This window comes from Mus musculus, chromosome 11 (genome assembly GCF_000001635.26).
Source record: "Mus musculus strain C57BL/6J chromosome 11, GRCm38.p6 C57BL/6J".
In the NCBI taxonomy this organism is placed as follows: domain Eukaryota; kingdom Metazoa; phylum Chordata; class Mammalia; order Rodentia; family Muridae; genus Mus; species Mus musculus.
In genome coordinates, this window is record NC_000077.6 from 75,676,120 (window position 1) to 75,691,130 (window position 15,011).

A 15,011-nucleotide genomic window follows, 5' to 3' on the forward strand; every position below is an offset into this window, starting at 1 on the left:
CTCTTGGATTCCATTTCTCTCCTCCTTGCACCTGTGCCTCTCAGTGAGCTTGTGTCCTCTCTTCCTTCCCAGCCCCAACTCACACCAGGAGTCCTTACTTTTTTTTTTTTTTTTTTTTAACTTCAAGACAGGGTTTCTCTGTATAGCCCTGGCTGTCCTGGAACTCACTCTGTAGACTAGGCTGGCCTCGAACTCAGAAATCCGCCTTCCTCTGCCTCCCAAGTGCTGGGATTAAAGGCGTGCACCACCATGCCCGGCCAGGAGTCCTTCCTAAGGAGGCCTTTTCCTTTGTGAGGAAGTCTCAGGCTTATCAAAAAGCAAAACCTACCATTGTGATTGCAATCTATTGGCTCCTTAGGTACAAAAGAAGAGGAGAAAAAGACTAAATTTTCCTTGTTGGACAACTCCTGGGGCTTTGGAATTGCAGGTTTTTTGTTTTTTTTTTTTTTTTTTTTTTTTTTTTTGTGACAAGGAAGGTCCCTTGTGAACAGCCAGGTCTCCTCCCTGCTTTTTTTTTTTTTTTTTTTTTTTTTTGGTTTTTCGAGACAGGGTTTCTCTGTATAGCCCTGGCTGTCCTGGAACTCACTTTGTAGACCAGGCTGGCCTCGAACTCAGAAATCCGCTTGCCTCTGCCTCCCGAGTGCTGGGATCAAAGGCGTGCGCCACCACACCCGGCTTTTTTTGGTTTTTTTGAGACAGGGTTTCTCTGTGTAGCCCTGGCTGTCCTGGAACTCACTCTGTAGACCAGGCTGGCCTCAAACTCAGAAATCTGCCTGCCTCTGCCTCCCGAGTGCTAGGATTAAAGGCATGCTCCACCACCAGCCGGCCGAAATTTCTTTTTTTTAATTTTATGAAATATATATGTTAGTGTTTTGCCTGCATGAACGTCTTTGTACCTGTGGGAGTCTTAGGAGAGGGTGCTGAACACCTGGAGATGGAGTTACAGATGGGTATGAGCTGTCATGTGAGTGCTTGGATTCAAATCTGGTTCCTCTCTAAGAACAGCAAATGTTCTTAACTGCTGAACTATCTCTCCATCCCTCTGAAAAGGGTCTTTCAAAAGAAGCATGAAGGCCAGGTGTGGTGGTACACACCTTCAAGACCCTTAATTCTACTTGAGAGGCAGAAGTGGGTAGATCTCCATGACTTTGAGGCTAGCCAGTGTGATCTACATAGTGAATTTCAGGCCCAAACAGGTGAGCCTCCATCTAAAAATTAAAAAATAAAAAATAAATGAGGAAGGGGAGGGCTGGTGAGATGGCTCAGGGAGTAAAGAGGTTTTGCTGCCAAGTCTCAGGTCCAGAGTTTTGAACCCTAGTGCCTACATGGCAGAAGAAAAGAACCAACTCCCCCACACTGTCCTCTGACCTTCACACCCAGGCCACACATAAATAAGTAAATACATAAGTAAATAAACATAAAAAATAACAGAATATGGAAAACAAAAAGATCCTTGCATAGGGGTGCACACCTGCAACCCCAGCACTCTGGAAGTGAAAGTAGGAGGATCAGAAGTTGAAGGTCATCCACAGCTCTGTAGTGAATTGGAGGCCAGCATATAAGAGTATGCAATAGTAAATGAATGAATATGCCTTCCTGGGGGGGGGGGGCAAAGGCAGACTGGTGTCTGACAGTTTGAGGCCAGGCTAATGTACACAGCAAGTTCTAGGCCACCCAGAACTGCATAGTGGGACCTTGTCTAAACAAACAAACAAACAAACAAACAAACCAAATCTCTCTTTCCTTTTCACTTATCCTGGGAATTGGATTTGTTGTTTCCCAGAGTCTCTTGTAAGGTCTTGCCTTGAAGCTCAGCTGTCCTGAAAAGGGAGAGAGGATAGTCATTTGCCCCAAAGGGCCAGAATTTACACTGGATGGCTTCTGCTGCTAGTTCCTGGTGACTAAGCTAGATCAAGATGAGTCACTGGTAACAAGGAAGGGGCCCTTTTCCCTGCTGTCTCTCCCAGGGCTGGCCCAGACTATGGGTGGGAGCTCTGGAAGGCCGGAGCTATTGACTAGGCTAAGGATAACTTTGGTTTTGTAGTGAGACCGGGTCTCACTATATACAAAACACAGTAGTAACAGCTATGCAATGGTGGCACACACCTTTAATCCCAGCACTGGGAGGCAGAGGCAGGTGGATCTTTGGGTTCGAGGTCAGCCTGGTCTATAAAGTGAATTCCAGGATAGCAAGAGCTATACAGAGAAACCCTTCCCTCCCCCATTTTTTTATTAATTTTTTGAGATAGATGAAGATGATCATGAAGGAAGTAAAAGTAGGAGATACACCTGGCTACAACTGAGAGTTTAAAAAAAAATCTGGCTGGTGGATATGGGAGCCCCAATAGAGAGAACTCCATTTTTTTTTTTTTTTTTTTTTGGCCTGGCTGGGCATTTTGTTTTCTTTGCCTTGAGTACCCTTCCCCACTTCATTTAACATCCTACCATTCACCCTAGGTCATCTTATCTGTGGACCCCTTCCTCTTATTTGTTTTGGTTTTATAATACAGGGCCTCAGACTCACAGGGATCCTCCTGTCTCAACTCCTGAGAGGTTGGGATAACTGTCATGAGTCACTTTACCCAGCCCTTGGGTCTCTCCAGGACTACTTAGTTGATTTCCTTGTGTTTCTGCCCCCCCCCCGCCCCCATAGCAGATGTTGTTTCCTGGTCCCTCCCATAGGTGTGTGAATTCAGTGACTTAAAGCCAGTCTGGGTCAGCACTGCACCTGCGCGGCAAATGCGGTATCTGTGGCTGCTCATAGATAACAAGAACTTCAGCTGACCTCGGGGGAAACCGAAGGAAACACGGGGAAAAGACCAGCAAGTCAGGGAGCTTTGAGGGCGACTATCATCCTCGGACCACATCATCTTTTTTAACTTCAGTCCTTTTCTTGGTGTTGCTACTTGTAGGTTCTGGGAGAAAAGACCGGCCGCTACCAATCTGTCAAACACGGATCAGTCAATTTGTAGGTTGAGGCTCCGCCCCTTAGACCTAGACTCCGCCTCCCCATCCTCCGCGGTTGGGGTCTGGGCCTGGCGGCGACGCCCAGGACGCCGCATGCGCACTGAGGGCCCCAAGGACTCCGTTTCCCTTCTCCCAATGGCGGGCGTCGGTCCCCTTCCCGGCAGCCTCCCTCGGGTAGAGGGCGCGTCATTTCCGGTGGGGAAGGCCCGCGGCCGCCGCCGCCATTTCGGGCGCTGCTGGGAGGCTGACACCGGAGCCGGTCCGCTGGGCGGCGGGCGCCAGGGCTGGAGGGGCGCGCGTGCCGGCGGCGGCCCAGCGTGAAAGCGCGGAGGCGGCCATGGCGGGCAACTTCGACTCGGAGGAGCGGAGTAGCTGGTACTGGGGCCGCCTGAGCCGGCAGGAGGCGGTGGCGCTATTGCAGGGCCAGCGGCACGGGGTGTTCCTGGTGCGGGACTCGAGCACCAGCCCCGGGGACTATGTGCTTAGCGTCTCCGAAAACTCGCGCGTCTCCCACTACATCATCAACAGCAGCGGCCCGCGCCCTCCAGTGCCTCCGTCGCCCGCTCAGCCTCCGCCGGGTGAGGGACAGGCGGGTGGGAGGCCCGGGCGGGGGTGAGGGCCGTAGAACCCTGGTCTGCTGCAGGAGGGACGTGGGCAGAGAGGGCTAGAGTGAACCTGGCGGGGGAGCTGTCTTCTGAGCAAGCTGGTTCCCACCGATGAGCGGGATTGTGGGGGAGGAGGAGCTGCTCACCGAGGCCTCTGGGTGTGCCTTGGGAGCCGGGGAAGGGGAACTGCTGCGGCCCCGGGGTGGGGCTGGGCGCCAGGGTCAGGCCCAAGGGCAGGGCAGGGCTAGGCAACTTGGGGACAATGAGTTAATGGGGATGTTACGGGGACATCATTTGGCAGTGGTACTCAGAATGGCTCTGCTAATCCTACAAGTGGCTTTTAGGCTTGAAACGTTTCCTGCAGTGTTAGAGCCGGGTTTGGCCATACTCCCCTGGTGGCCTTCGGTAGGAAGTCACCACGTACTGACTGGCTGGCTGGGAGGGATGGAGACACCCTCAGGAAGCCGGTCAGCTTTTTCCTTTCTTGGGCATTTTTCCAAAATATCTTTACCGTGCTCTTCCCTTGTGGAAGGTGGTGAACTAAGTGACTTGGTGATAGAAAAAAAATCCTTCTGTGACCAGCCCCGCGTAATTGAAGCCTAGCAGGCAAATTGTGTCCAAGAGGTTTTAAGTGTCCAAAAAAACTGCCCGCTGCAACTAGAGTTTCTAGTTTCAAAGTGATTAGTGGAGGAAGATTTTTTTCCTTTAGAAAACAAACAAACAAACAAACAAACAGGCATAAGCCAGTGAGAACAACCTTGGAAGTGAATGGCACTTCATTCTCCCTGGATTTACTTAAAAAGTGTCAGACACGTACTTCTGGGTCTTTTCTTGCTCTCTAAGTTGGTGTTGTGGTCAAAATCTTCCAGGATATGAGAACAGACCTGGCTAGCAGATAAACACCAAGAATAATTATCCCACTGTTTCCTCGTCAAGGACCATTGAGTTTTAACTGTCTTAGCTGTCTTATTGCAGTTGTCTTGGCAATGTTAAGGGAATTCATGCACTTAGCCCTTGACGTTTATGAGATGAACAGTGATTCTGAGATTTCTGTTGTCTCTGTGTATAACAGCACCAAGCTTCTTGCTTTCTGGATGTTTGAAGTGTAAGCTTTTTCCTTCTAGAGCTGAGCTAGTCTCATGAATGGAGACTCACTGGTTAGCCTTGTAGCAGACTTGCATTTTTGGGATAGCTCTAATTTAGATTTACTCCCTTTGGCCACAAAGTGGGATTCGACGGTTCTTTGTGTTAGCACACAAGTTAAGGGGAAAATTTGAGTATTGAAGTCTTTTTAGTTAACAGATATAGACCTTTCTACGTCTTGTTGTTTTTTTTTTTTTTAAGATTTATTTATTATATGTAAGTACACTGTAGCTGTCTTCAGACACACCAGAAGAGGGTATCAGATCTCATTACAGATGGTTGGAAGCCACCATGTGGTTGCTGGGATTTGAACTCAGGACCTCTGGAAGAGCAGTCAGTGCTCTTAACCATCTCCAGCCCCTTGTTGGTTTGATAATATAAAATCAGATAGGAATATTAATGCAACACAATTGCCCTAAACAAAGTAAATTCTATATTTGTGCTATCTGTAAAATAATCTATTGTTTTGTGCTAAGTGCAATAGTAAGATGAAATAGTAAGATGAAATTCAATTCTCATCCAGATTTCATAGTTCATGCTTCTAATCTTGGCACCTAGGAGGCTGGTGCAAGAAGATTTTTAAAAGTTCCAGGCCATCCTGGGAAACTTAGAAAGACTGCCTCAAAGTAAAAGTTATGTGAAGGGTTGTGACTGGGGATCTAGTTGAGTGGTAGTTTATTTGCCTGGCATTTGGGCAGGCTAGGTTTTATTCCCAATAGTTGGGGGTGAGGGATTCAGTCCTCTGCTTTCTCTGTATTTTATTAGAAAATGTGGGAAAAGCATTAGGCAGGCTTATTAGTTTAATAGTTCTCTATACCTGGGCATTGTGGTTTTATATCTCAGTAGCTCCACCTTTTCAAAATAGGTGGTTGGCCTCAAAGAGGAGAAGATTGCCAGTTTGTGGGTTAGGTGTGGAAAGTTCATTGGCTTTGTGGCAATTTGTTCTGTCACGTTCCCCAATTTCTCTATAGGTCAGTCAGTTCACTTGCTAGTTTTTGTTGTTGTTGTTTGTTTGTTTGTTTTTTGTTTGTTCGAGACAGGGTTTCTCTGTGTAGCTCTGGCTGTCCTGGAACTCACTTTGTAGACCAGGCTGGCCTCGAACTCAGAAATCCATCTGCCTCTGCCTCCCAAGTGCTGGAATTAAAGGCATGCGCCACCACTGCCCAGCTGCTTGCTGTCTTTATGATGGTTACTTAATCGCTGTCCTTCTCCCCATTAAGCTGGTTTTCTTTTGAAGCCACACAGGAATTACTTGAGTTTTAGAGAGGCGTGTATAGTGTATAATTTTAATAGTTAACACTTATTGGTTGATTATTGTATGCTAGATGCTTTGCTAAATGTGGTGTATGCCTTATATAATTCACTGTCAGTGAAACAATCCAATGAGTGAAATATTACAATCTCCATTTATTAAAGTATTTTCTTGGTGCAGGGGGAGAGGAACTAGAAATCTAGTAACTTGTAACATTCAGTATAAGCCAGAATTTGAACTAGACAGGGTGACCTGAGAACTGACCATGTGTTGTATAGTTTTGATAGTCTTTGTTTATTTGCTTTGGGATCGATGCAGTGCACATAGGAAACCCCATTCTTTTGTTTTGAGACAGGGTCTCATTCTGCAGTCCGAGCTGGCCTGCAATTCTCTACATAGACCAGTCTGGCTTTGAACTCAGAAAAATTCTTTTGCTTCTGCCTCCTGAGTACTATAGGAGCCAGCAGCATGGCTCAGTAGGTAAAAGCACACGCCTTGTAAACTTGGAGTTAAGAGAGGGAACCCTGAAGGTTGTTCTGACCTCTGCATGCCCACATCATTCCTGCACATCTATAGTTCTGGCTGGCCTAGAACTCATTATACTGTGTGCACACACTGTAAGAGACATGTGGGTAAGATAGGCCATGGATTGTCACTTTATCCCAGTAACCTTTTTAAATTTGAGATAGGATCTTTTCGTAGCCCTGACATGGGACTAACTATGTAGACCAGGCTAATTTCTTTCTTTCTTTTCTTTTTTCTACCCCCCCCCCCCCCCCCAGGGTTTCTCTGTATAGCCCTGGCTGTCCTGGAACTCACTCTGTAGACTAGGCTGGCCTCGAACTCAGAAATCCACCTGCCTCTGCCTCCCGAGTGCTGGGACTTTCTTTTCTTTTTAAAAAAGATTTATTTATTATTGTATGTAAGTACACTGTAGCTGTCTTCAGACACTCAGAAGAGGGAGTCAGATTTGTTACGGATGGTTGTGAGCCACCATGTGATTGCTGGGATTTGAACTCAGGACCTTCTCTCCAACTCCCAGACTAATTTCTAACTTGTGAAGATCCTCCTGTCTTTGCCTCACTGTTGATATTACAGGCCTGAGTGGTTAGGCCCAGCTCAAACCCTATTTGAACTTAACCATAGATGTTTTGCTCCCACAGATGATCTCCTATGCTGCTATAGCCTGGGAGCATCTTTATGCTGCCCCAGAAGTTTGTTATATGGTGAAGTTTGTTAGAGTTTACTGGTCATGCTCTGTAAGTTTGGGCTTCAAAGTGAGCCTCTTGGGAAGACTTGGAACAATTGATCTACCAGTTTCTTCCACTTGAAATAATAGAGGACTAGACTTTGACTGATAGAGTCCTCTAAGGTGGGGGTGTGCCCAGCTTCTATCAATTGATAGAATTTTCATTCTAGCAAGAATGAGGGCCCTGGTCTCAATCCCCAGCATCACACAGATCAGTTTTAGGGACACGGGCCTTTCATATCACCACTTAGGAGGTAGAGACACATCAAGATCATCCCTGGCTGGGCAGTGAATTGGAGGCCAAAACCCAAACTTGAATGGAGAGAGAGGGAGAGAGAGAATGTGAATACATATATATAATTTAATGACAGGGTCTCACTATAGTTCTGGCTGGCCTAGAACTCATGTAGCTCAGGCTGATCTCAAATGTCTCTGCCTCCAGAGTGCTAGGATTAAAGGTGTGGGGAATTATTTTTGTTTTGTGTGCGTTGGTGTTTTGGATCCTTGGTAATGGTGTTACAGCCATTGCTCCTGACTGCTGAACCATTTCTACAGCTCCAGCTACTACTACTTACTTGTAGAACTTTGGGCAATTTTTGTTTTTTAAATGTCTCTTTGCTACAATTTCTTCATGTGAAAGTCAGAAAATGCCGGGTGTGGTGGCCTGTGCCTTTAATCCCAACACTCGGGAGGCAGAGGCAGGTGGATTTCTGAGTTCGAGGCCAGCCTGGTCTACAGAGTGAGTTCCAGGACAGCCAGAGCTACACAGAGAAACACTGTCTCGAGAACCAAAAAAAAAAAGGAAAATGATGTTAAAAGAAATTTCAAATGAAAACACCTCAGCTGTGCTAGGTTCTCTGTTGTGCACAGTGCGGTTGGTGAGCATGCGACCCCTTAGGGAGTAATGCTGGGTAGAAAGGGAGGAGGGAAGGGCTTGAGGTTGAGATCCTTGGATCTGCAGCAGTTTTGATTACTGTGACTGGGCAACGGAAGTTTTCCACCTGTTGCCTAGTAGGTGGGTGAGGGAGCCTCAGACTTTGCCTTGGGCTGAGGATGTAACTTACAGTGTTTGCTTAACATGCACAAGGTCCTGGCTATGATCATCTTACCTCATTTTGGAGATGGTCAAGGTATCCCTCGAATGTAATGGTTCCAGAGAAGTTCTTTCTTGATTTTCTTTTTAAAAAACTATTCTTTAATTTTACGTATATGGTTATTGTGCCTACAAGTGTATACATATATAATGGATGTGTAGTGCCTGCTGAGACCAGAAGAGGGCATTAGACTCTCTGGAATTGAATTGGTTGTGTACTACTATTTGTGGGTGCTGAGAACTGAACCCAGGTCTTCTGCAAAAGCAGCACGTGCTCCTAACTGCTGAGCCAGCTCTCGGCTGCTCTGCAGAGACAGAGACGGCTTTAGTAGTTACTGACAAAAGTCCCATGGGAAGGTACAATAGGTTTATTAACTGTAGGACTTGCCACAGCTTTACTCAACTTCTGTGAATTGCAAATTTCCTGGAGAGAGTTCTGAGTTTGTCAGACTACGGCTTTCTAGGATTGCCGAGATACTGTGGTACCTTCTTCTTTGGCAGATATGTGTAGTTCAAAGATTTTTGGGTGAATTGAAATTTTCTTGGAGTTAGGTTTGTAACATGCATGTGTTTGTGTGCCCCTGGGAATGAAGGCTAGAGGTGGGTGTTGGGCATCTTCCTCTATTGCTTGCCATTTATTTTTCTGAGAAGTGATGTGTTACTATACCTGGATCTTCTCAGATGACTGGACTGGCTGGCCATTAGTCCCCTGGGATCCTTCAGTGCCAGCCTCCCAGGGTTGAGTTTACAGGAGCATGTCACCAGACGTGGCTTTTCCTTGTGAGTGCCAGAAATCTAAACTCAGATCCTTGTGCCTGTGCTGCAAGCTCCGTACACTGAGCCATCACCCAGCCTGAAATTGCACATTTCTTAAGGAATTGAGAGGGTTTCAGGGAAGGATGCAGCAAAATTTTAGACTTGCTGAGTATCTATGATATACCAGCCACTTTTTGTATGTTTATTTTGTGTGTGTGTGTGTGTGTGTGATGCATTAAGTGCTTTAGGACACATATGGGGATGAGAGAAAAATTTGTGGGAGTCTGTTCTTCCAAGTGAGTTCTGGGGATCAAACCGAGGCTGTCTGCCTTTGATCTTAACTGCCAGTACCTCTTAATATAATTACTGTAATGTTTTACTGTTATTCTGGGGGGTACATGTGCTGAGGTGTGGAGATTAGTGGGAGCTGGCTTCTGTCCTTCCATAGTCATAATCATGTAGGTTTAGGTCACCAGGCTTGGACGGCAAGCCCCTAGACCTGAACCAGCTCACTGACCTTGCCACATTTTTTTGTTGTTGTTGATTTGTTTTTTTGCAGGGATTTTGTTGTTTTGGGTTTTTGGAGATGGGCAGCACTTTAGACTAGGCTGTTCTTTTTAGATTAGACAGTTCTCTTCATCAGCCACTTCAGAAACTGTTAGATGGGTGAATGACCTGTTTTACAGAGAAACTGAGGCACAGAGAAATTAGATACCAGCTTATACAGCCAGTAAATGAGAATCTGATTCTGTCAAACTTTGGTCTACAAAGTACCTTGCCAATATCCCCTTTCTTTAAAAAAGATTTTCTTTTGTTTGCATAGTCTTTATTCATTTGTTACTTTTTTTTTTTTTGAAATGGTCTCATGTAGTCCAGGCTGCCCTGGAGCTCCCCTGTGTAGCCAAGGATGATCTTGAACTCCTGATATTTCTGCTTCTGCCTCCCAGATACTGGAGTTTATAGGCATACATTACCAGCCAGGCTTCCTTAGTCTGCAGAATCCCTCTTGGATGCAAGGGCAGCAGCCTTTACTCCATTGTATTGGACAAGTAGTGGGTATTTATCTATTTCTACAGCTTGTGTAAATGCCATAGGTAATGGAGGAGGAAGAAAGGGTTGGTAAAGAGGGGCAGAGAAGTGCTGTAGAGTTGGAAAGGTTGGTAGTGTAGCAGCTGTTGTTAATCTTGCCAGAAGTAACCAGGCCTATTTTAGCACAGAGCCCTCAGGTGTTCTGAATTCTTTGGGGAATGATACTGTGAAAACTGATGTTGCCTGAGGCCTGAACAGCTTAAAAGTAATTGGCTTTGCAAATAGTAGTGAGGTGCCTACTTAAAATAATCCCAGTTATCTGCATATTTATGTTTTTACTTAATTATTTAGTTTCTTATTATACTATATAGCTTTGGCTGGCCTGAAACTCAATTTGTAGACCAGGGTAGCCAGGAAATAAGGACATTCCTTCTGTTTTCTGCCTCCTAAGTTCTGTTATTATAGGCATTTACCACCATACCTGGCTATTTATTTATTTATTTAAAAAGATTTATTTATGTGATTACTCTGTCGATGTCTTCAAACACATCAGAAGAGGCATCAGGTCCCTTTGCAGATGGTTGTGAGCCACCATGTGGTTTCTGGGATTTGAACTCAGGACCTCTGGAAGAGCAGTCAATGCTCTTAACCACTGAGCCATCTCTACAGCCCCTAATTTTTTTTTTTTTTAAGTTTTCATGTGCTGGTTTCTTTTTTCTTTCTTTCTTTCTTTCTTTTTTTTTTTTTTTTAGATTTATTTATTTATTATATGTAAGTACACTGTAGCTGTCTTCAGACACTCCAGAAGAGGGAGTCAGATCTCATTACGGATGGTTGTGAGCCACCATGTGGTTGCTGGGATTTGAACTCTGGACCTTTGGAAGAGCAGTCGGGTGCTCTTACCCACTGAGCCATCTCACCAGCCCCCTAATTTTTTTTTGATAGGTTAATTCATAACTGTACACTCAAGCTGTAATGTAAACCTATATATAATTCAAGCTCCTTGGTAGGCTGAGGCAGGAGGATCACCTGTTGAGACTCACTTGTCTAGGTTACAGAATAAGCTCAAGGCTGGTCTGGGCAATTTTAATAAGAACCTGTCTCAGCCGGGCGTGGTGGCGCACGCCTTTAATCCCAGCACTTGGGAGGCAGAGGCAGGCGGATTTCTGAGTTCAAGGCCAGCCTGGTCTACAGAGTGAGTTCCAGGATAGCCAGGGCTACACAGAGAAACCCTGTCTTGAAAAAACCAAAAAAAAAAAAAAAAAAAAAAAAAAAAAAAAAAGAACCTGTCTCAAAATGAAACTTGCCTGGCATGTGTGAGGACCTAGGTTCAGACTCTTACTCAGGTTTGATGTAGAGGAAATAACCAATCCCAGACAGCTGTGAATTCTGTAGTTCTGTCCTCTAAACTGACCAAGTATCTCCTTCCTTTCTCTTCCTTCTGCTTCCTGCCTTTGGCTATTTGTGGTTGGGGGAGGGGGAAGGAATCCAAATGCATAGCTGTGGTGAGGTCCGGGCTTATCTGTGACTTATGTGCATTCTTTTCCCTTTTCTTCCCTTCTGGAGTTTGAATCAGTGAGGTTTTCCTGCCCCATATATCTGACTGCCCACAGTCATCAAGCCAGGAATCCCTCCTTTATTGTAATGTTAGCACCAACTAAGAATGATTTACAGGGAAAGTGTGTCAAAGGTTTTGTTTGCTGCTTTGCTTGTGTTTTGCTAGTTGGAATTGCCAAGGAAAAAGAAAAGGCTAGGAAGCCTGGCTTATACCATGCAGCATTAGCAGCACTGGAACAAGAAACAACTTATCTTTGGCTTTTTTTTTTTTAATGCTTTGTGCCAGGCAAGGTAACCCATACCTTTAGTTCCCAGCATTAGGGAGACAGAGGCAGGGGGAAATCTCTGTGAGAGTCCAGGACTGCCAGAGCTACACAGAGAAAAACCCTGTCTTGAAAAACCCAAAACAAACAAAAAGATTTATGTGCTTTGCATCTATGTATGTATATGCACTACTTTTGTACCTGGTACTCTTGAAGGCCAGAGGAGGGTGCTGGGTCTTCTGAAGTTAGAGTTAGAGTTGCTGGGAACCCAGTCCTGCAAGAGCAGCACGCATGCCTAACAGCTGAGGCATCTCTCCAGCCCATGTCTTCCTTGTGTGCTAGAGGAGGTTTTTTTATTTTTTGGTTTTTTTTTTTTTTTTTTTTTTTTTTTTGAGACAGGGTTTCTCTGTGTAGCCCTGGCTGTCCTGGAACTCACTCTGTAGACCAGGCTGGCCTCGAATCTGCCAGCTTCTGCCTCCCAAGTGCTGGGATCAAAGGCGTGCGTCACCACCGCCTGGCAATAGAGGAGCTTCTGAAACTGTCTTAAAATTTTTGTTAATGATGGGCGATGGTGGCACACACCTTTGATCCCAGCACTAGGGAAGCAGGTGGATTTCTGAGTTCAAGGCCAGCCTGGTCTACAGAGTGAGTTCCAGGACAGCCAGGGCTACACAGAGAAACCTGGTCTCAAAATAACAATAAATAAATAAATAAAATAAAAATAAAAAATAAAATTTTTTGTTGCACTCACCTTTCAGAGGTGTTTCCCATAGTGGTATGTTTGGGTCTTCTAGGCCCTGCCCTCCTCCCAGCCTCATGTAAGCACAGCAGCGGGTGAAGGGGCGTGGGGGGAAGAGTGTGTGTGTGTGTGTGTGTGTGTGTGTATGTGTGTGTGTGTGTGAGGTTGCCTTCCTTCTTAGAACACAGGTGCTTTTGGAAATGCTAGCGTCTCATCAGAACTGTCCTTATGATTTGCTATAACTCAGCAGTTTGCTGTACCTGGTTTTGTTTTGTTGCTGCTGCTGCTTTTTATAGGAACACGTCTCCCATTGCAATAAAATCCATGTGGAAAGATGCCTAAGACACGCTGCTTTGTTTCTTGCGCACCACAGTGTTCACACCTTCTTTGTGAGTTGCTAAAACCTGAGTGTAGAATTCATTTTACCACTTCTCTAATTTTAAAGTTGAACATTTATGTTGATTAACAATAATCAATGTAGGGGAAATAAGTAAATAAATATTCTTAAAAAGAAGTAATATATGGGGCTGATGAGATAATTCAGCAGGTAAATAAAAGCTTTTTCAGCAAGCCTGATGGCCTGAGTTCAATCCCTGGGACCTACATGGTGGAAGAAGAGAATCCACTAACACAAAACACTGACCCACACACATTTAATTTCAGAAAACATTTAAGAATAACATGTAAGGCCCGTGAGATGGCTCAGTGGGTAAAGGTGCTTGCCAGGCAAACCTGGCGACCTGAGTTAGATAGCTGAAACCCATGTAACAAAGCCAGATGTGACAACTCACGCCTGTCATCCTAGTGCTCCTAAGTGACCTGGAGGTAGGGATAGGAGGAGCTCCTGGGAGTTCAGGAGCCAGATAGCCTGGGGCACCGGGCACAGCACAATAAATAGAGACTTTAAACTTCTGATCTCCACAGATGTAAATAATAATAATAAATATAATAGGCTAGGCTTTGCACATGCCTTCAGTCCCAGTACCTGGGTGGCAGAAACAATTGGATCTCTGTGACATTGAAGTTAGCCTAGTCACACAGTAAGTTTCAGGCCAGCCAGGGCTACATAGACCCTGTCTCAAAACAATATTTTAAAAGTAAATCTAAAGACAGCTCATGTTTCTAATCCAGTACTCAGGAAACAGGCAGAAGATTCCATGTGAATTTAAGGCCAGCTTGAACTACATAGTAAGACTGTCTGAACAGAACAAAACAGGAATGTATGCTCCCCAACAAAAAGAGTGATACTTTATGAACATATCTTTTTGTCAGCCACAGTTTCAGCAGGGCAGCAGGTAGCCATTTTTGGCAGGTGCACTTTGGTGTGTGGATGAGAAGACATTAGCAAGGCCCTCCACGATGTGGATGATGTAGGGTCATTTTCTTAGCAGCCTGGCCATGTTAGCTCCTCTGTGCTGTGCTTGGAGCTTTCTGGAGCAGGCAGTGCTGAGCAGATTACTTAGCTCACACTGACTTTCACAGTTGCTGGCTTCATCTGGGACATCATGAATTAGATTAGTGGTGACAGACTGGAATAGGAGCAGTTCTTTGTGAAAAGCTGTATTAGGTGGCATTGATGTTCATCAGAAGCCTCATCCCAAATACTTTGATGCCCACTTAAAATCGCAGCAGTGGGAGACCAAGGCAGGAGTATCATAGACTGTAGCTTACTCTGGCTACATCACAAACCACTTTTCCTCTTTTTTCTTTCTTTCTTTCTTTCTTTCTTTCTTTCTTTCTTTCTTTCTTTCTTTCTATTTTTTTTTTGTTTGTTTGTTTTTTCGAGACAGGGTTTCTCTGTGTAGCCCTGGCTGTAGTAGACCAGGCTGGCCTTGGACTCAGAAATCCGCCTGCCTCTGCCTCCTAAATGCTGGGATTAAAGGTGTGCACCACCACGCCCGGCTACAAATCACTTTTCAAAAAACAGCCATTGCAGGGCTGGAAAGATGGCTCTATGGTTAAGAGCTCTGAGTGTCCTTCCAAAGGACCCAGGTTCAAGTTCCAGTACTCACATGGCAGTTCACAACTGTAATTCAGTTTTAGGGAATACAATACCCTCACACAGAGACATACCAGCAATGTAAATCAGGTTTTTAAAAAATGAAAACAAAACAGCCATTGGGCTGGTAGATTTGTTCAGTGGGCAAAGTGCTTGCCCCACAAGCCTGGCAACTTGAATTTGACCTCTGGTGCTCACATAAAACTGGAAGACAACTAACTGCCAAGTTGTCCCCAGATTACATGCATACATCATACACACACACACAGTTTTTAAAAAAATCTAGCCAGCAGTGGTGACTGGGTTTGTGATCTGATGCCATCTTCCAAGTTGTACCTTTTAGTGATGATAATCTTTGT

General features: G+C 45.1%; 1 protein-coding gene across 5 annotated transcripts in view; it reads left to right on the plus strand.

The window, feature by feature from the left end:
• The first annotated feature begins 3,074 nt into the window (after positions 1–3,074).
• Positions 3,075–15,011, plus strand: part of Crk (v-crk avian sarcoma virus CT10 oncogene homolog) — a 29,235-nt gene continuing 17,298 nt past the window's right edge. For 3 of the 5 annotated variants that reach the window (NM_133656.5, NM_001277219.1, NM_001277221.1), the window contains exon 1: positions 3,140–3,545. In NM_133656.5, the coding sequence (NP_598417.2) occupies positions 3,305–3,545 (241 nt within the window). In that variant the 5' untranslated portion in view covers positions 3,140–3,304. Of the gene's footprint in view, positions 3,546–15,011 lie in introns of all 5 variants that reach the window. The other 2 variants (XM_006532125.3, XM_006532124.3) reach the window with 2 other exon arrangements.